Source organism: Drosophila tropicalis, unplaced genomic scaffold, assembly GCF_018151085.1.
Source record: "Drosophila tropicalis isolate 14030-0801.00 unplaced genomic scaffold, ASM1815108v1 contig_158, whole genome shotgun sequence".
NCBI classification, from domain to species: domain Eukaryota; kingdom Metazoa; phylum Arthropoda; class Insecta; order Diptera; family Drosophilidae; genus Drosophila; species Drosophila tropicalis.
In genome coordinates, this window is record NW_027172602.1 from 9,234,627 (window position 1) to 9,251,858 (window position 17,232).

The 17,232-nt window shown below is 38.2% G+C and overlaps 4 protein-coding genes across 6 annotated transcripts; 1 reads left to right on the forward strand and 3 right to left on the reverse strand.

Moving 5' to 3' along the window:
• Positions 1–202: 202 nt before the first annotated feature.
• On the forward strand, positions 203–3,771 carry Shmt (serine hydroxymethyl transferase). Its single transcript, XM_068283590.1, has 3 exons — positions 203–501; positions 2,026–2,225; positions 2,292–3,771. The coding sequence occupies exons 1-3, from the start codon at positions 274–276 to the stop codon at positions 3,496–3,498; spliced, it is 1,635 nt and encodes a 544-aa protein (XP_068139691.1). The 5' UTR covers positions 203–273; the 3' UTR covers positions 3,499–3,771.
• A 376-nt stretch (positions 3,772–4,147) lies between these two features.
• Positions 4,148–9,071, reverse strand: LOC137571896 (modifier of mdg4). 2 transcript variants are annotated; one of them, XM_068283588.1, is made up of 5 exons: positions 8,720–9,071; positions 7,940–8,633; positions 7,644–7,880; positions 7,424–7,579; positions 4,148–4,486 (listed from the first exon to the last, which is right to left on the reverse strand). In XM_068283588.1, exons 1-5 carry the CDS (start codon positions 8,987–8,989, stop codon positions 4,182–4,184), a joined length of 1,662 nt encoding a protein of 553 aa, XP_068139689.1. In that variant the 5' UTR covers positions 8,990–9,071; the 3' UTR covers positions 4,148–4,181. The 2 variants fall into 2 exon arrangements, with proteins under 2 accessions (XP_068139689.1, XP_068139690.1); XM_068283589.1 differs by lacking the exon at positions 4,148–4,486 and adding an exon at positions 5,156–6,785.
• Positions 9,072–9,248: 177 nt separating this feature from the next.
• LOC137571895 (putative fatty acyl-CoA reductase CG5065) lies at positions 9,249–11,503 on the reverse strand. Its single transcript, XM_068283587.1, has 8 exons — positions 11,386–11,503; positions 11,043–11,328; positions 10,745–10,981; positions 10,568–10,677; positions 10,114–10,517; positions 9,972–10,042; positions 9,779–9,904; positions 9,249–9,704 (listed from the first exon to the last, which is right to left on the reverse strand). Exons 1-8 carry the CDS (start codon positions 11,438–11,440, stop codon positions 9,482–9,484), a joined length of 1,512 nt encoding a protein of 503 aa, XP_068139688.1. The 5' UTR covers positions 11,441–11,503; the 3' UTR covers positions 9,249–9,481.
• A 1,126-nt stretch (positions 11,504–12,629) lies between these two features.
• On the reverse strand, positions 12,630–16,178 carry Act5C (Actin 5C). 2 transcript variants are annotated; one of them, XM_068303178.1, is made up of 2 exons: positions 16,038–16,178; positions 12,630–14,483 (listed from the first exon to the last, which is right to left on the reverse strand). In XM_068303178.1, exon 2 carries the CDS (start codon positions 14,473–14,475, stop codon positions 13,345–13,347), a length of 1,131 nt encoding a protein of 376 aa, XP_068159279.1. In that variant the 5' UTR covers positions 14,476–14,483; positions 16,038–16,178; the 3' UTR covers positions 12,630–13,344. The 2 variants fall into 2 exon arrangements, with proteins under 2 accessions (XP_068159279.1, XP_068159277.1); XM_068303176.1 differs by lacking the exon at positions 16,038–16,178 and adding an exon at positions 14,834–14,986.
• Positions 16,179–17,232: the final 1,054 nt, after the last annotated feature.

The following is a 17,232-nucleotide window of genomic DNA, read 5'->3' on the forward strand; positions in this document are numbered from 1 at the left end:
TAAAATACAAAAACAAAGAGAGAGACAAGTACATAAATACAAGAAACTGAGATGTGAGACATCCCTCTTATCAGCATCGATAGGTCGAAGGTTATCATTATTAATATAAACGCCTGAGGCATCGCCGGCATACAACTTCAACGACCGCGAGGGCAACCGATGACATTTTTTGGACTAGTAGAGATTTGAACGGGAAGGATACCATTCGTCCAAGTCGCCTCTAAATTGAAGTACAATTTAAGCAGTGTGTGTTTTTATGATTTTTGCTAGAAAATGCAATTCGCTTGTTCACTCCTGCCGCGGAAGCTCCAGCAGTTAAGCTTTTCTAACTGCCCACAGCTAATGCGAGCTTTAACGACGACAACATCGCCTACAACCACAACAACAACAACAAAATCATTAGCATCGCCGGCAAAGAAGTTTCTACGTTCTGCCTTACCGTACACGATCAGACGATATTCGAGCGTTAAGTGCGATAATTCAGCAACAAATTCGCGATCGGTAAGTGAAAAAGTACAATAAATAAAAAGGAAAAGAAAATTCACAAAAAAAGACAAGAATCACTTAATTTATTTTCATTAAAAGTTTAAATTTCTTTTAAGTAGTGTCTGTGTGTATAAAAAGTAATTGAAATGCGCTCGTGTGTGTGTTTGTGTGTGTAGAGCCGGCAACGTGGTCTTCTTGGCCTTGAACTCCATTGTGAATTTTCTTGTGTATGCTTTGGGTTTTTCACGATCTTCATTCAGTTAATTAGGGTCTGGGGCGAATCCTTAGGGAGGAAAGCAAATGAGGAAACCCCAAAAAAAAAGTTTGGAATGTCCCAGAGGATTCTTTAGACAATTAAAATCAATATCGAGATCCACCATAGGGTCATGCTTTTGATCGTGTGGGCTCGTATATTGTAGGGTATCTATGTTTGTATTTGTGTTTGTCTAGCCTTAAACTAGTTTTGGATTTTTAAAACCTACTCAAATTTCGCCCATTTGATGGGCGTAGGAAGGTTTCGTTATTTGTCATTGCCAGCTAATTATATTTTTTGTTTTAGTCGCCATGGACGTAACTTAAAACTAGTTTAGAGGGGTAGGCCAAGTTTCGTGGAGGACCACTCCACTGATTTATGAAAATTTAACAATCATTTTAAAGACACACTGATTGAGTGTAGAAAGAACTACAAGAAAATCGAAAGAACAATGTCCATACCCTTCGAATTACCCACTCCCCTTTAGAACTTGAAATAAAAATAATTGTTTATTTATTTTGGATCATGCAGCTTTCATTAGAAGTCTTCATTTGAATTAGCATGCACTTGGGGATTGCTAATTTTAGTTTCATTTGATTGATCGTGAGTATTGGATATTAGTTCTTTGACATTTCTAGAATTTCTGAAGCCCCCAATCGATGGATAATCATTCATCATCATCGTCTGATGCAACGATGCTCCTCTAATGGTTGTGGTTGCTGATGACAGCATTTTGACAATGATCCTTTGACCTTAGGTTGATAAGATTTTACGTAAATAGATGCCAACCCAGGGGGGTCTATTCGAAAACAAGTAAATACAAAAATAATAGCACTCGTGTTTTGTCTACTAAGCGAGAATTGAGAAATGGGCCTGAAAATTAATCTAATCATCTTGGCAAGCATCAAGAGCTATAGAGCTGCTAATCTATCTATGTACATACATATATAAATATGTATATACTTTGATTGTTGGTAATCTCCGGTTGGCGATAGTCCGATCCGCCATGGTCTTATCAGAATATAATTTTTCCAATACCATTTGAACCCGTTGAACTTGTTGTTGCTACTGGGCACTGTAAAAATCAACACAAAAACATAAATATACGCAAATTGTTTACACAATTGTGTGTGTGAGTGTGTGTGTGTGTGTGATGAACTGCAGCCCAGTTGACCAGTTGGCGATCAATCTGAATTGCAATTCATAGAAGCAGCGTGCGTTGGCCCGAACGCATCATTATTATATTACCAATCGTCATCATCTTTGTTTGATTTCTATTTCTAAAGAAAATGACGGATCAACAATTATTACAAACTAACCTGGAGACAAGTGATCCCGAATTGGCGGCGATCATTAAGAAGGAGAAGGAACGTCAACGTGAAGGTCTCGAGATGATTGCCAGTGAGAATTATACCTCAGTGGCTGTATTGGATTGTTTGAGTTCTTGTCTGACCAACAAGTATTCCGAGGGTTATCCTGGCAAAAGGTGACAAGTTTTTACCTTTCCTTTAACACTTTCCTAATCGGTCTCTTTGGTCTTTCTTTCTTTTAGGTATTATGGTGGCAATGAGTATATCGATATGGTCGAATTGCTGGCCCAAGCTCGTGGACGTGAGCTATTCAATTTGGATGCAGATAAATGGGGCGTTAATGTACAACCATATTCCGGTTCACCGGCCAATTTGGCTGTCTACACTGGCGTCTGTCGTCCCCATGATCGTATTATGGGCCTCGACTTGCCGGACGGTGGTCATTTGACACATGGCTTTTTTACGCCCAGTAAAAAGATATCGGCCACATCGATATTCTTTGAGAGTATGCCATATAAGGTGAATCCCACAACCGGAATCATTGACTATGACAAATTGGCCGAAGCTGCCAAAACATTCCGCCCCCAGGTCATAATTGCTGGCATTTCGTGCTATTCGCGCCTGCTCGACTATAAGCGTTTCCGTGAGATTTGCGATGATGTTGGTGCCTATCTGATGGCCGATATGGCTCATGTGGCTGGTTTGGTGGCAGCTGGTCTGATACCCTCACCATTTGAGTATGCCGACATTGTGAGCACCACAACCCACAAGACTTTGCGTGGTCCACGCGCCGGTGTCATCTTCTTCCGCAAGGGAGTGCGCAGCACCAAACCGAATGGCGACAAAGTATTGTACGATCTGGAGGAGCGCATCAATCAGGCTGTATTCCCTGCTCTGCAAGGTGGACCGCATAATAATGCCATAGCTGGCATCGCCACGGCCTTTAAGCAGGCCAAATCGCCCGAATTCAAGGAATATCAGACTCGTGTCATCAAGAATGCCAAGGTCTTGTGCAAGGGTCTTATCGAGAAGGGCTATGTAGTGGCCACCGGTGGCACTGATGTCCATCTCGTTTTGGTGGATGTTCGCACCGCAGGCTTAACCGGTGCCAAGGCTGAATATATTCTGGAATTGGTGGGCATCGCCTGCAATAAGAATACTGTGCCGGGCGATAAGTCCGCCCTAAATCCATCGGGCATTCGTCTGGGTACACCAGCTCTAACCACACGTGGTCTTAATGAAAAGGACATCGAACAGGTTGTCTCCTTCATCGATGAGGCCCTCAAAGCTGGTGCGGAGGCAGCTAAAGCTGCCGCTGGCCCCAAATTGGCCGATTATCACAAAGTTTTCAATGATAATGAGACGATCAAGAACAAGGTTAATGATATTCATCAACGTATCATTGCCTTTACAAAGACTTTCCCACTGCCAGGATTGGATGTTCTATAAAAGTCTTTCATCATATTCTAATTTTGCTGAGCATGTTCACTTGTTCTTTTTTTCACTCATTTCGTTCACTATTCATTCATTCACTTCTGCAGTTGATGGTGAACATGTTCGGTTGCTCAGTTTTGTTCAACACTAATAAACATGGTTTTTGTTTTTATATATATACATATATTTTTTTTTTGGATTTACATTGTAAAGAAAAATCATAAATTTCGATATTTAAGCTATATTAAAATAGATATGATTCACTAATTAAAATGATACAAAAGATAATGTGTAGCTTTTTTTGTTGTTCATAAACTATTGATTTAGACAGAAACTTTGTACAGATTTACTTAGTTAATACATCGTTATGATTAATTCACATATGTATGTACATAGATCCGAAGCCGAAGTCAATACGAAGCTTATTTGTGAGAGCGTCGCCACGAAATTACTCTCTCACATTGTTTCTCTTTTCATCGTTTTAAGTGGTATTTTTGTTCAAAATTTCGATATCTTTATAAACAAACCTTCCTGAGTGTATCGTTATAAGCGGCATCTACTGGACATATCTCTATGTATATATCATTAGTATTTGCACAATCTATATGCCTTTTTTTATATATATATACCTAGGTGAAGTAGTTTTTATAATACTTTTACTAAATTTGTCCTTGATTTCCCTCTCCTTTTTGTGGATGTTATTGATCCACAAACTCAATTTTGATAAATTCTTTGCTCGTCTTATGGAAGCGTGAATTGTGCGTGGATAGGGACCACTTGGTCTTGAAACTCTTCATACACACATAGCATTCGTGTTCCTTTCCTTGGATTTGTGAATGCCTGGAGGCGATGTGACGACGCAAAGCATTCATAGATTTCAAGCGCCGTTTGCAGAAGGAGCAAACAAAAGGCATATGGGTGCTTCCTGTCGAGGATTCATCATCGCTGCCGGCTGCAGTTGTCGTAGGAGTAGTCGAAGCAGGAAGTGCTGGAGCAGCAGCAGCTAGAAAAAAACAGAAAGATAAATGTAATGAATTAGACAAGGATGTCTGATGATTTGTATTGAAAAGAGAAAGCAAGTACAAGCAATTTTTGTTTTTACATTTCTTGTTTTATTACATTTATTTTGAGTTGTTTTTTTTTTTTAACTTTTTTTTTCTTTTTTTTTTTTTTTGTTTTGCATATTTTCTATTCTTAGCCAAGAAGAAAATGTTGAGTAATTTTCACTGATATATATATATAGATTTTTATATATGTAATTTTTGTTTATGACACAAAAAAAAAAAAAAAAATTTTGCGAAATTGTACACATTTTTGTTTATACTCGAGGGCTTTTGGACTATATCCCATAGAACCCATATTTTGTTTTTTTTTCCAAAAAAATTTTTTTTTTTTAATGAGATCTTTTCTGGTTTGTGTTGGGATGTGGGTGGGATGTGGGTTTTGCGGGTAGGAAGGAAGGGGAGAATAATTTCATGTTTGAATCTTGACAATTGGGTCTGAATTTACTTATTATTTTTTTCCAGATAATTATTAATTTAATTACTAATTATAAAAGCTCAATTACCTAAGATAAAACGCAACTTTTGACTACTTTGAGTAAATTTACAATTGAAAAATAGTTGCGCCTCGAAAAGTAATTGTTCTTGAAAAACAAAAATAAAAAACCATGTACAAAAAATAATTTAAATTGATATTTCATTTTGTTTGTTTTGTTAATACATATATGAGTTGTGTGTTTTCTTGTGTTTTTCCTATATATTATCTTTAGTATGTGGAGGGAAGGGGGTTCTGTCTGGGGAATCGTATGGGTTCCTACTCGAATGGGTTGGGCTTCGAAAATACAATACTTTTTCAACTAATCTTTAGACTTGGCTACAAAAAAAAAAAAAAGAACACTTTACAATAATAATAATTGTAATAATAATATATGTATATAAAAACATGTTACTTAAATTGTTTAAAGAATTTAAGTCTACCTAATTAGAGTTGCCTGAATGCTGCTTTGGGGGGAGAGGAGGGACTATAACTAATTGACACAATATACATTTGGTTTTTGTTTTTTTTTTTTTGTAATTTTCAATTTGTACAATTTAGTAAGTATTTTTTTTGTTGAGTTGAGCAAAATTTGTGGGGTGATTACAAAATAAATCAGCTTGAAGCAAACAATTAATCAATCTTCTATATATACATACATTTATCATTTAATAAAGACCAAATGGATAACAAAATTCGGGTGTATACTCTTTCTTTTGATAGAGTACATCTGTGATGTCTGAAGAATGTTTTGGAAAATGGCTGGGTGGGTTTTGAGTTTTGGGTTCTGTCTTTCTATCTTCGGGTGATGCGAATGTTTTTTTGTTTTGAATGGAACTTTGCTAACTATAATTAAATAAAAACTAGAATATATATATATATATATATATATATATAAATTAGTTTTGCTTAACAAATATACACCTACAGTTATATAATCTAAATATATATGTATATATGTATATATAATGACATGGCTCTTACTCAACTAAGGGATTACCAGCTCCATTTAACTGACTGACTGACTCTCTGACTCTGACAAATTGTTTGTTGTTCTTCTTCTTTTTGCATGCTTTCTTTCCATGTATATAGACACATATAAGTATATGTAAATTTAGTTTATGGGTTTCAAAAAGTTAAATTCCAAGAGGGTTTTTGTTGGAATTGGCATATGATGTTCTTTCTGTTTGCTTTGCATTTTACATTTAGTCAGGGGCGGGCAGAGCTAAGTGGGGGAGTGGAAAGGGGGGGCGGAGGGGGACAGTAAGTGCTATTTAATGACTGGAAATGTGCATTACTATTTTGGTTTTGCTCTCTCTCTCTCTCTCTCTTTCTTATCAATATTTTTGTTTTTTTTTGAATGGGCTTTTGGTTGTTACAATAATCGTTCTTAGTCTGATCTAGTCTTTTAAAACGATCATTTATATTTGTTTTTATGGACGTTGCTCTCTGACTCTCTCTCTCTTTCTCTTTGTGTTTGTTAGTTTATATGCTGCTGCTTTGTTGTTGTTGTTGCTGTTGTTGTTGTTTTGTGTTCCCCTTTCAAAAGATTACCAATCAATTTTCCGTTTTAATTGCCACCTTTTGCTCATGGGATATGCGTATATGCTCCCTTAGGCTGTATTTATTCTTGAAATTCTTATTGCATAGATCGCATTTGCGTGGTGGTTGGGGTGTATGCTGCGTGCGAATATGTCTCCAAAGATTTACCGTGGTAATAACCATTTTGCAAAACTGACATTCTGTCCATTTATTATTGGGTGAATCTAAAAATATACAGAATAAAAAATAGGGCAGAGGTCAACAAACAAATTATGATTATACATATGTAGGTAGTAGATGTAGTACTAGTGGTAGATTGTACCCAATAATAGTATCAACAACAACAACAACAATTACTATTAACAACAACATGAACATCCACATCAAGATTATCATCTTTATAATGGTCAACAAGAAATTCAACAAAATAAAAGAATAACAACGAGAGATAACACTTTGGAGACATATTCGAAACGCACACAGAAATAAATAAACAATTTGATATAGGAAATTTTACAAATATATATACATATATATATGTAGGTGTTTATATAGCTTGGTAAAATACATTTCATTAAAGTCAATGTAAACAGAAATCGCTAAATACTTTAATTCAACTGCCCAAAAGTATGCTATACATATTTCTAAGTTGGCCTGGCATATTCTTTTTAACAATTGTTTTAATTTTAGGCATTTTGCGATTTTTGCTCTAGCAATTAATGAACTTAAAAAAAGTTTATCAACTACAATACCAAGGGGGTGGGAGGGAGAAATTATAATACTATATAATAAAAATACAATTTGTACAATTTCGCATTCATACTTATAAATGATAACAAAAATTTCTGCATGGACAACTCACCATTTGTGCCGCTGGCCTTATTATCCGTTTTGACCGGCGTCACAGACACGGTAGTCGATGGAACTACTGTTGTTGGGGTACCAGTGCTCGCATCCTCTAATACCGCTTGAGTGGTCGTTGTCGTACCCGCTCCGCCCGCTGTGCCCAACAGTCGTGCTATAGTGTAAATTCAAGATTGATTACTTTCCGTTTCGATAAATGTTTTTGAAGTTCTACTCACTCATTTCGATGGCAATCTCTGCATTATCCGGATCCGCTTGATATTTCTCCTCAATTTCGGATTCGGTTAATATCTCATATTCGGATGGATATTGTGCCACCGTCTGACCTGCCGCTGTTGTGGCATCCTGTGACGTTTGCGGCGTTGCACCATCGGATAAACGATCATCCACTTCACTGACTATATAATCGGGTATATCCATTTTAACTGGGCCTCGCAGAAATGTCATTTCAGCAGCTAAATGAAAAAAATTTGATTATTAAATTGCTAAGTTTTTTTTAAGTGTATTTGCTCACTTTTCACAATGGTCTGCTCATCTTTGACAACATAATCGACTGTTTCGGTGGTGTAGGTATTATCATCATCATCGGAGAAGGTTATTTTACGTTTCTTCACCGAGCTGGCAGTGGGTAATGTTACAGCATTTGTTATGGTTAAATGTTGTGTTTGATGTTGTGTTGTGGCCTGTTGTTGTTGCTGCTGTTGGGTTTGTGTTTGTTGCTGCTGCTGCTGTTGCGGCGGTTGCTGCTGTTGTTGTTGTGGTTGTGGCGGTGCCGATTGCACTTGAATGTGTTGAATTTGAGTGTTTTGTACATGATGATGATGGTGCTGCTGTTGTTGTTGCTGTTGCGTTTGCTGGACTTGTTGCAGTTGAGCAGCAGCTACTTGAGTTTGCACCTGACTTGCCGCTGTTGCCTGCAACAGGGTAGCCGTTGGTATTTCGATGGTTTGGGTAGAAGCTCCATTTACTTGTTGTTGTTGCTGCTGCTGCTGTTGCTGATGATGTTGTTGTTGCTGTTGCTGCAATTGCTGTTCATTGACAGCTCTTATGGTGCTAGGTATGGTTTTGATCAATTTATGCTCACTGATCAATGGTGCCACTGGCAATTGGGGTTTCTCTTTCTCTTCAGCTGTTAGTCCCTGGACAGCCAACAGTTCGGCAGTTTGCAAAAATGATTGCAAAGCCTCTTGCTGAACATTTACTTCGCCCTGAGAAAAGAAAAAAAATATACAAATCAATTTAGAAAAAGAGTGCAGCAAACAGATCTTCTTTCAAATTGTAAACAAACACCCACCTGATACATAAACTCAATTATCGAGTTGAGATCTTCAAATTTGATAAACTTAAATATTATAACCGGATGTGGGTGCGGATTCTCTTTGAATATCTCTTTAAAGTACGATGAACAGGACGATAGGACCACCTTGTGGGCCTTAATTTTTCGTCCATCCACACACAGGCTGACATCGACGAAATCATCGTTTAGCCTGTGATTATCCAACGAGTAGGTTAAATGGCGTAGATAATTATTCCAACGCAACGAGTATTGCTGTGTGGTGGCCATTATCGCTCTTGTCCTTTCTGGTGTGTTTTCGCCTCCACCTCCACAGCGCCACCCCCTCGCACACACACAAAACCAATTCTATGTTCCCTTTGCCCGTTTCCGATTCCTAGTCCGAGTCGGATCTTAATCCAATTAACTGTTGTTGTTAAGAAGCACCCAGGGAACACACACAAATTTACAATTCCTTGTTCCTTGACACAAATGCCAATTATTTGCTCAATTCTATTTCCTCTCTGGTTTTCGTTTATTTTCTGTTCCGTTTTGCACCTGATTTTCTTTATTTATTATTTTATTTTTTTTTAGCGAGCCATTTTGTTTTTTACTCAGACTTGTACTTCGATAAGTTATCGATAACAATAACAAAATGCATTTAAAGAGTTCTGCATCTGGTCACTCTTTTTTTCAACAAATGGCGCCTTTACAATAACCGTTACCATTTAAAAGTAAACAAAAAAAAAAAACGTAAACTAGAAGGAAATATGTAACAAATTCTTAGAATATTTTCAGAGCCAATTTATACAGCAGGAACATCAAGAAACCATAAATGACTGCTTGAATCGTGAAATCCAGAATATAGAATATTTTTAGACGAAAACGTGCTGCATTACTGCTATTTGGACTCTCGCCTAACAGAAATTCCTTGGCTCCACGAATTCCATTCCGAAAGAAGGCCACATAATCAATATTCGAATGTTGCATAAAACCAAATGTTGCACTGCCATTGAAATGAGATCATTGTAATAATTCGGAATGTAACAAATTGTTTCGAAATCTATAAATATTACTTACATTTCATTTTTTTGCACCATATCGTGCAGGGCGCGAAAATTCTCATTTTGAAAATGCCATTCGGTAGTCGCAAACACTTGCAAGGCACTAAATGCAGCAAAAATGCGACGTTGAAGTTTAAGAAGGCTAAAAAATTTGACAAATATAATCATTGGAAGCTTGTCCAGAAACTTTGATAAATTCCATTACTCACAAGGGTTTCTCGTTAGACAGACGCAAAAGAGTATCTACCACAATGGCCATCATAATGTGCATGGTACAGAACTTTAAAGGAAATGGGAAATTTAATTAGAATAGCAAATCAAATTAAACATAATATGTACATATTAACTCACCCTCACAAAATGCAGTACGGGACAAAGGGTTATGCTGCCACCCGGTAACCAAAGTGTTCTCTCAAATGGATTCTGTCTGATATAGGTTTTACCTATATCAATAACCTGACCCATGGTTATGGGGGATATATTTGCTGTCGCACAATTGACCACATATAAAGGTTTATCATCCTTTTCCTTTATTTCTAGATTCTTAGTCTTCACTGGAGTGGGTGTGATTAGATATTTATACGCAGCTATGATTAGACCACGCACTACAATATCCACGGGCACAAAATCCACAATACAATCGGGATCACAGTTCTGTGAACGTAAAATGCCAACGCCACAGGCAACCAAAAGACCAGTGGGACCATTAAAATTATCTGTCCAACCCGGAACGGGGTCCTCCAATGTGGATATGACTAGAAAAGGGATGTTAAAGAAGTATCGAATACTCAATCAAGAAACTTACCTATTGAGGGTCTAAATATAAAAATGGGTAACTGATCTCGATAGGAATTGACCACTTGCTCGGCCAGGCTTTTGGTAAATGTATATGTATTCGGTTGGAAGTTGCCATATCTGGAAATTTGTTTTGTTTTTGGAACTCAAAGTTCATAACGTATCGTATTCGTATTCTCCAACTCACTTTAGACTGAAAATATTGAGTGTTTGCTCATCATAGGTCTCAGCCAATTTGATGGTTGTACGCCAATCCGCTAATGGTGGATAGACACGTTCCTCTACCTCTAGAACACTGGGATTCGAATAGGTAGTTGATACATGGACAAAAGCTTTCAGTTTCTTCCATTGCAAAGCCAATTTGATGAGCTCATGAGTGCCACGTGTATTCATTAGAATCGCAGAGCGTAAAGGATCATCAAATCTATTGATGAATATTTTCGAATATTTCGTTTGGTTTACGCTTTTGGGTCTGTATTACATACCGCACACTGGCCGCCGAATGATAGACAATGGTTACATTGTTCAAACGACTCAAGTCGCCGGGACTTATACCCAAACCCAGTTCCGTTACATCACCCTGTATGGGAATCACTTTGGCCAATGATTCAGGCTGTTCTTCCCTGAGACGTTGATATAATTTCGAATCGAGTTGATCTTTCAAACGTTGCTCAACCGATTGACCCTTCTTGGGGCGTAGTAAGACATAGATCTTGCTTAAGGTGGTACATGACCGCAACAATTTCTCAATTAACGCCTTGCCGAGAAAACCTAAACAAGATTAGGTGAAAACCATATAAAAAACGGTGAAGGGTTTCCCCAACTCACCCGTCCCGCCAGTCACGAAAATCTCTTGATCCTTAAAGGCTGGTGAAATTGACATTTTCGTTACCGCGTTACCTAACAGCTCGCCGTTCAGTCTTGCTCTGTTCTCTCCGTTTTCGAATTTGTCGTAACCATATGCTAAATGATTTACTGACCGACCCCGCCATTGAATATTCAAAATACAATGAATATTCAGTACAATTTCCCCCACATGTGTGTGCACGATTTTGAAGAGTCCAGATTCCATGTAAAGGGCAACTTTGGAAAACAAATTCGAAATCCGAAAAATATATCTAAAGTATTACTCTTGATTTTTGGATATACATAAGTGATTTCCCACACAACATTATCCTTTCAGTCTGTAAAGCCAAAATGTTATTTTTCATCGAAATTTTGTTGATTTTGAAAAATTTGCACTATCCATGTAAATACAATGTACAAATGTATGTACATACATACATATGTAAATTTATATGACATTGTATATAGTACATACATATGTATGTATGTATATATAAGAACCTAGAACGAATATGTTTTGAAAATACTTTCGAAATATTTTACATTTAAGTTGTATTAAAAAAAGTTTCTAAACAATATCGAACTTGAAGAAATGAGAAGCGAATTTATTTGCTTAATTTTGTCAATTAATTTGGGAAAATATTTGAATAGATTGATAGAATAAATTGTTTTAGATAACTCCAAATACTATAATTCATTTAATATTTTGAATGACAATAAAAACCCCAACAACATTCAAAGAAGATGCCACTTGAGAGGCATTAGCTGCTATTGCCTATGGCATTTACTGTTCCCGTTTCATATGTATGAACAAATGAAGAGCACACGGCATTCCAGAAAAGAAGACAAAAACTAAGCCAACAGATTAAACCAATTTCGAGCATTTAAAACGGCATCTTAAACGCAACTAGAAGACGTCGACGATGACACGCATTGATCGATGATTAGCATTAGTCGCATTCGGTTCATTGACCTCGATAAATGACAGCAAAAGCCAACTAAGTTAGCTGCTTCAGCTCTACTAAATCAATTCCCAACGGTAAACCAAGAGCGGGGCCAGAACATTCAGTTTAGATTTGTAGTTGTTGTTACTGCTGGCTGCTGCATACCATTTCCATTAAAAACATTTTACCGCTACAGCAGCAACAGCACATAAAAGAGAGCGGGAGAGAGGCGCTAGCAATCTTTGGGGATGACGAAAAAAAAAACACAGTTAACTTTGATAGTTTGGTTTTTTTTGTTGTTTTCTCATATTTTGTTTCAGTTTTTTTTTTTTTTGTTTGTTTGTTTATAATTACATCGCCATAATTCAAAAATAATACATAAGGTTGCGTTTTGAAAAATTTTACAAAACTCTAAGTGTTTGTGTAGTTGGTGTTTCTCAATCTCTTGGGGTTTTGCAAGCATTTTTTGTTTTATCATCTTCTCATTTCGCGCTTTGGGGAATAATTCTTTTTGTTGCTGTCTTTTTTGTTGTTGTTGTTGTCAGAAGTAGCGAGTGTAGGTGTTGTTAGGTGCGAATGTTGTGTGTGTGTGTGTGTATGTTGCATCGATGAGAGGGGCGGAACGGGGTGTGTGTGTGTTTTTCGTGTGGAATGGCAGAAATATGCTGTTTTGCTTTTCTTTTTCTTTCATTTTACTTTTCACGTTATATTAAAGGTATCAAAAAAAAAAAAAAACAAAAAAGTACATAGTAATAATTATATCTCAATGTGGAATAAATTAAATTAATGCTAGAACACAACACGACGGAGGGCAGGGATCCCCACACAGGTGATAAAGATGATAGATAGGTGTTGTTGTGCTGCACTCTCCTTTTCCTCCTCTTCCTCCTCATTCTTAATATTCTTCTTCAACGATCTATCACTCGCTCTTCTACTACTGCTGCTGCTTCCTCTTTCTACTCCTTTAACTGTCTCCTCAGCTCCGGCAAGTGGGTGCTTAGAAGCACTTGCGGTGCACAATGGATGGACCAGACTCATCATATTCCTGCTTGGAGATCCACATCTGCTGGAAGGTAGACAGGGAAGCCAAGATGGAGCCACCGATCCATACAGAGTATTTACGTTCTGGTGGAGCAATGATCTTGATCTTCATGGTGCTGGGGGCCAGAGCAGTGATTTCCTTCTGCATACGGTCAGCAATGCCTGGGTACATGGTGGTACCACCAGACAGGACAGTGTTGGCATACAGATCCTTACGGATATCGACATCGCACTTCATGATCGAGTTGTAGGTGGTCTCGTGGATGCCGCAGGCTTCCATACCCAAGAACGAGGGCTGGAACAGAGCCTCTGGGCAACGGAAACGCTCATTGCCGATGGTGATGACCTGACCGTCGGGAAGTTCATAGGACTTCTCCAACGATGAGCTTGAGGCAGCGGTGGCCATCTCCTGCTCGAAGTCAAGAGCAACATAGCACAGTTTCTCCTTGATGTCACGAACGATTTCACGCTCAGCTGTGGTGGTGAACGAGTAACCACGCTCGGTGAGGATCTTCATCAGATAGTCGGTCAAATCGCGACCGGCCAAATCCAGACGGAGGATGGCATGTGGCAGGGCATAACCCTCATAGATGGGCACAGTGTGGGAGACACCATCACCAGAATCCAGGACAATACCGGTGGTACGACCAGAAGCATACAGGGAGAGCACAGCCTGAATGGCCACATACATGGCTGGGGTGTTGAAGGTCTCGAACATGATTTGTGTCATCTTCTCACGATTGGCCTTGGGGTTCAGGGGAGCCTCGGTCAACAGAACGGGGTGCTCCTCGGGGGCCACACGCAGCTCATTGTAGAAAGTGTGATGCCAGATCTTCTCCATATCGTCCCAGTTGGTCACAATACCGTGCTCAATGGGATATTTCAGGGTAAGAATACCACGCTTGCTCTGGGCCTCATCACCCACATAGGAATCCTTCTGTCCCATGCCAACCATCACACCCTGGTGACGTGGACGACCCACAATAGAGGGGAAGACAGCGCGTGGCGCATCATCGCCAGCGAAACCAGCCTTGCACATACCGGAGCCATTGTCGACAACCAATGCAGCAACTTCTTCGTCACACATTTTGTAAGCTGCAAAAGATGCGAAAAAGAAAAGAACCGAAAATTAGCATCAAAAGAATCCAGAAAGAACACCGTCACCCCGCCCTTGTCGTCGTCATCGTGGTTGACTCTCTTGAATTTCACTCTCCAAAAGGAAAAAGCCGGTGCAAATGTGTATGCGGCAAATGAAGAAAAAAAATGGCGGCTCTCTGCACACACATTAAAAAAAATAAAAAGGGAAAAAAAAAACTAGAAACCAACAGAGACGATGGAGCATTGCATCTTGACGCAACAATTCTAGATTTTCTTTTCGTTAATTAAGTTTGGTACGTTCTTGAACTTTTCTAAACCGTCCCACAAAATTTTCAACACTTAATCACCTTTTCTTTTTTATATATTCAAAAGCCGAGAAAAGAATTTGATTGCTAGTTTTAAGCTTGAGAGCCGAACCGCACTGTCTGACTGCCGAAAGAGGAATGAACAATACGCGAAGCGAATGCCAGTTAACTGCCATTTTTTGATCACGCTGCTGTTGCCGCTGCAGCTACGCAGCGTTGGCGTCATTGCTCTCTCTCTCGCGCGCTGCTCTCTATCTCCCTCCTTGTTGCTCACGCTCTTGCTTATGCAGCGCCGCTCACATTAGAAAGAGAGAGACTTAGCAGGCAACATTTTGTGACCATATATGGTCATGTTTCGAAGCGAAATCGAACGGCAATGCGACAACAACAGCAACAGCAAGGAGAGCCAGAGCCAAGGTTTTCTCTCTTCTCTCCATTTGGCAAAACCGGCATTTTATTAGTTAGTTGTTGTTGTCTTGCCAAATAAATTTATTAATTTTCTTTTTTATTTCATTTCTAGAACTATTTTTTGTCGACCTACGTCATGTCTTGGCTAAAAACAATATAGTAAAAAAAGCAGTTTTAACCGACCTCTAAGCTAGAAATAGAAATTACTGTTGCTGCGACAGCGAGTGAGAACCGTTACATTTTTTTGAAAGCTGAATTATGGCGTGGGAAAATATAGAAAGTGGCAACTATTTTATAAATGCTTCTATTTAAAAGTGTCACCAATATGAAAATTCGGTGGACTTTTTGCATTATGATATTTAGAACTGAATACACAGCTTTTGACGGGGTCAAACCCATATTTACTTGTACAATGCTTATTGTCCTAGCTTGGGAATCAATTTCAATTTGAAGCACTTATTTTTTTTTTAAGTTATTTTCAAGAATTTTGAACATGACGAAATAAATATCGTCAAGTGTTGTTGGGGCCTGGTATCTTATCAGCTCAAACGATTATAAAAGAACGAAAACCCTATTATATCAGGGGATTTGATTTTAGCACTTTGGTTTATTTCGGGCAATTTTGTTTATCATCTGCTTGGGTTTCTACACCAAAATTGTTCTTGCCTTTATCATATACACTTGTTTTTGATCTTTTCAGTCACAGTTATAGCACTTGCAAAAAAATTGTTGGCTTTTTAAATGTACGTAGTATAGAGATATTGTGTAAATCCATGGTCGCACTGTTTTATGTATGTATGTATGTACATATGTATGTTTTAACCATTTGGTTACTTACTTTTGGTCTGTTTTTTTAGATTAAAATTAAATTAATATAAATTAAGTCTTTTGGTGAGTTTTGTGTCTGGGAATTATCGTATCCACTCAGCACAAGAACTGAAACTGTAATGACATGAAAACTGGTCGCTGTGTGGGGTTTTATAAAGCCCGCTTTACCCCATAGCAAAATCACAAGCCGGCAAACATAATCAACGAGACAACGATGACGATGACGACGTCACTCATATGGTCGGTTAAAACTCCTTATCAGTGTCGTTACTAAAGTTTTACCATATATGGGTATGAATTGAAATTTCAGAGAATTTCCTGCGCTGTCTCGCTCTTTTTGACTCTCTCAACTGGCTCAACACACATACATACATATACATTTGTATATATGTTTGTATGTATGTATGTACATTCACTTATAGATACATATGGGTGTGTACATATAAACGAACGTACATACATATGTATATCAACGTTTTTACCATCGATGAGAGAGGGTTTCAAAAAATCGGGTTCGTTCGCTGTGTTTTTGGGCTTGCCCTTTAATCATGAGTACACACAAATGTGTGTGTCTGTGTGTGTTTGTGTGTGTATCTGCAACGGTCAGTTTCAATTCATGTGACTCAATATGAGTAATATCGAAGTACATACAAAGAATTTAAAACGTTTTTTGGGAAAAGTACAAAGACATGATGATTAAGGAGTTATCAGTCTTTCATATAAAAGGCAATATGGAATATGCACGATATGAACATGAGTTCTTTATGTTTTTATTGACTTCACAGAAACCAGACACACATATGTATGTATGTACAAATGTATGTACATGTACATATTTGCTTAAACTTATTCTTTTTGCCTACGAACTATTTCGTTCAAAATAAATATACCAAAAGTTAGCACTATCAAATTGCAGAGTATTCAATAGCCAATATTGTAGAAGATATTTTCTTTGTATAAGCCGGTTTTTGAATAATAACGGGCGCCAGAGCATCACACAAACTGCCAACACACACACACAAATACAACCTAGCATGGCAGACAGCACAGTTTTGCGTTTGCGCAACAGAGACAGCTAGAGAGAGACTTACACTCGCACACTCAGTTTCAGTCACGCTCACATTCGTAAGCGGCGCTCGCTCATTCACTTGCCATGCATCTCTCTGCCGGTGACTGAGTCAGAGTTGTTGTCGGCGGCTTATCAA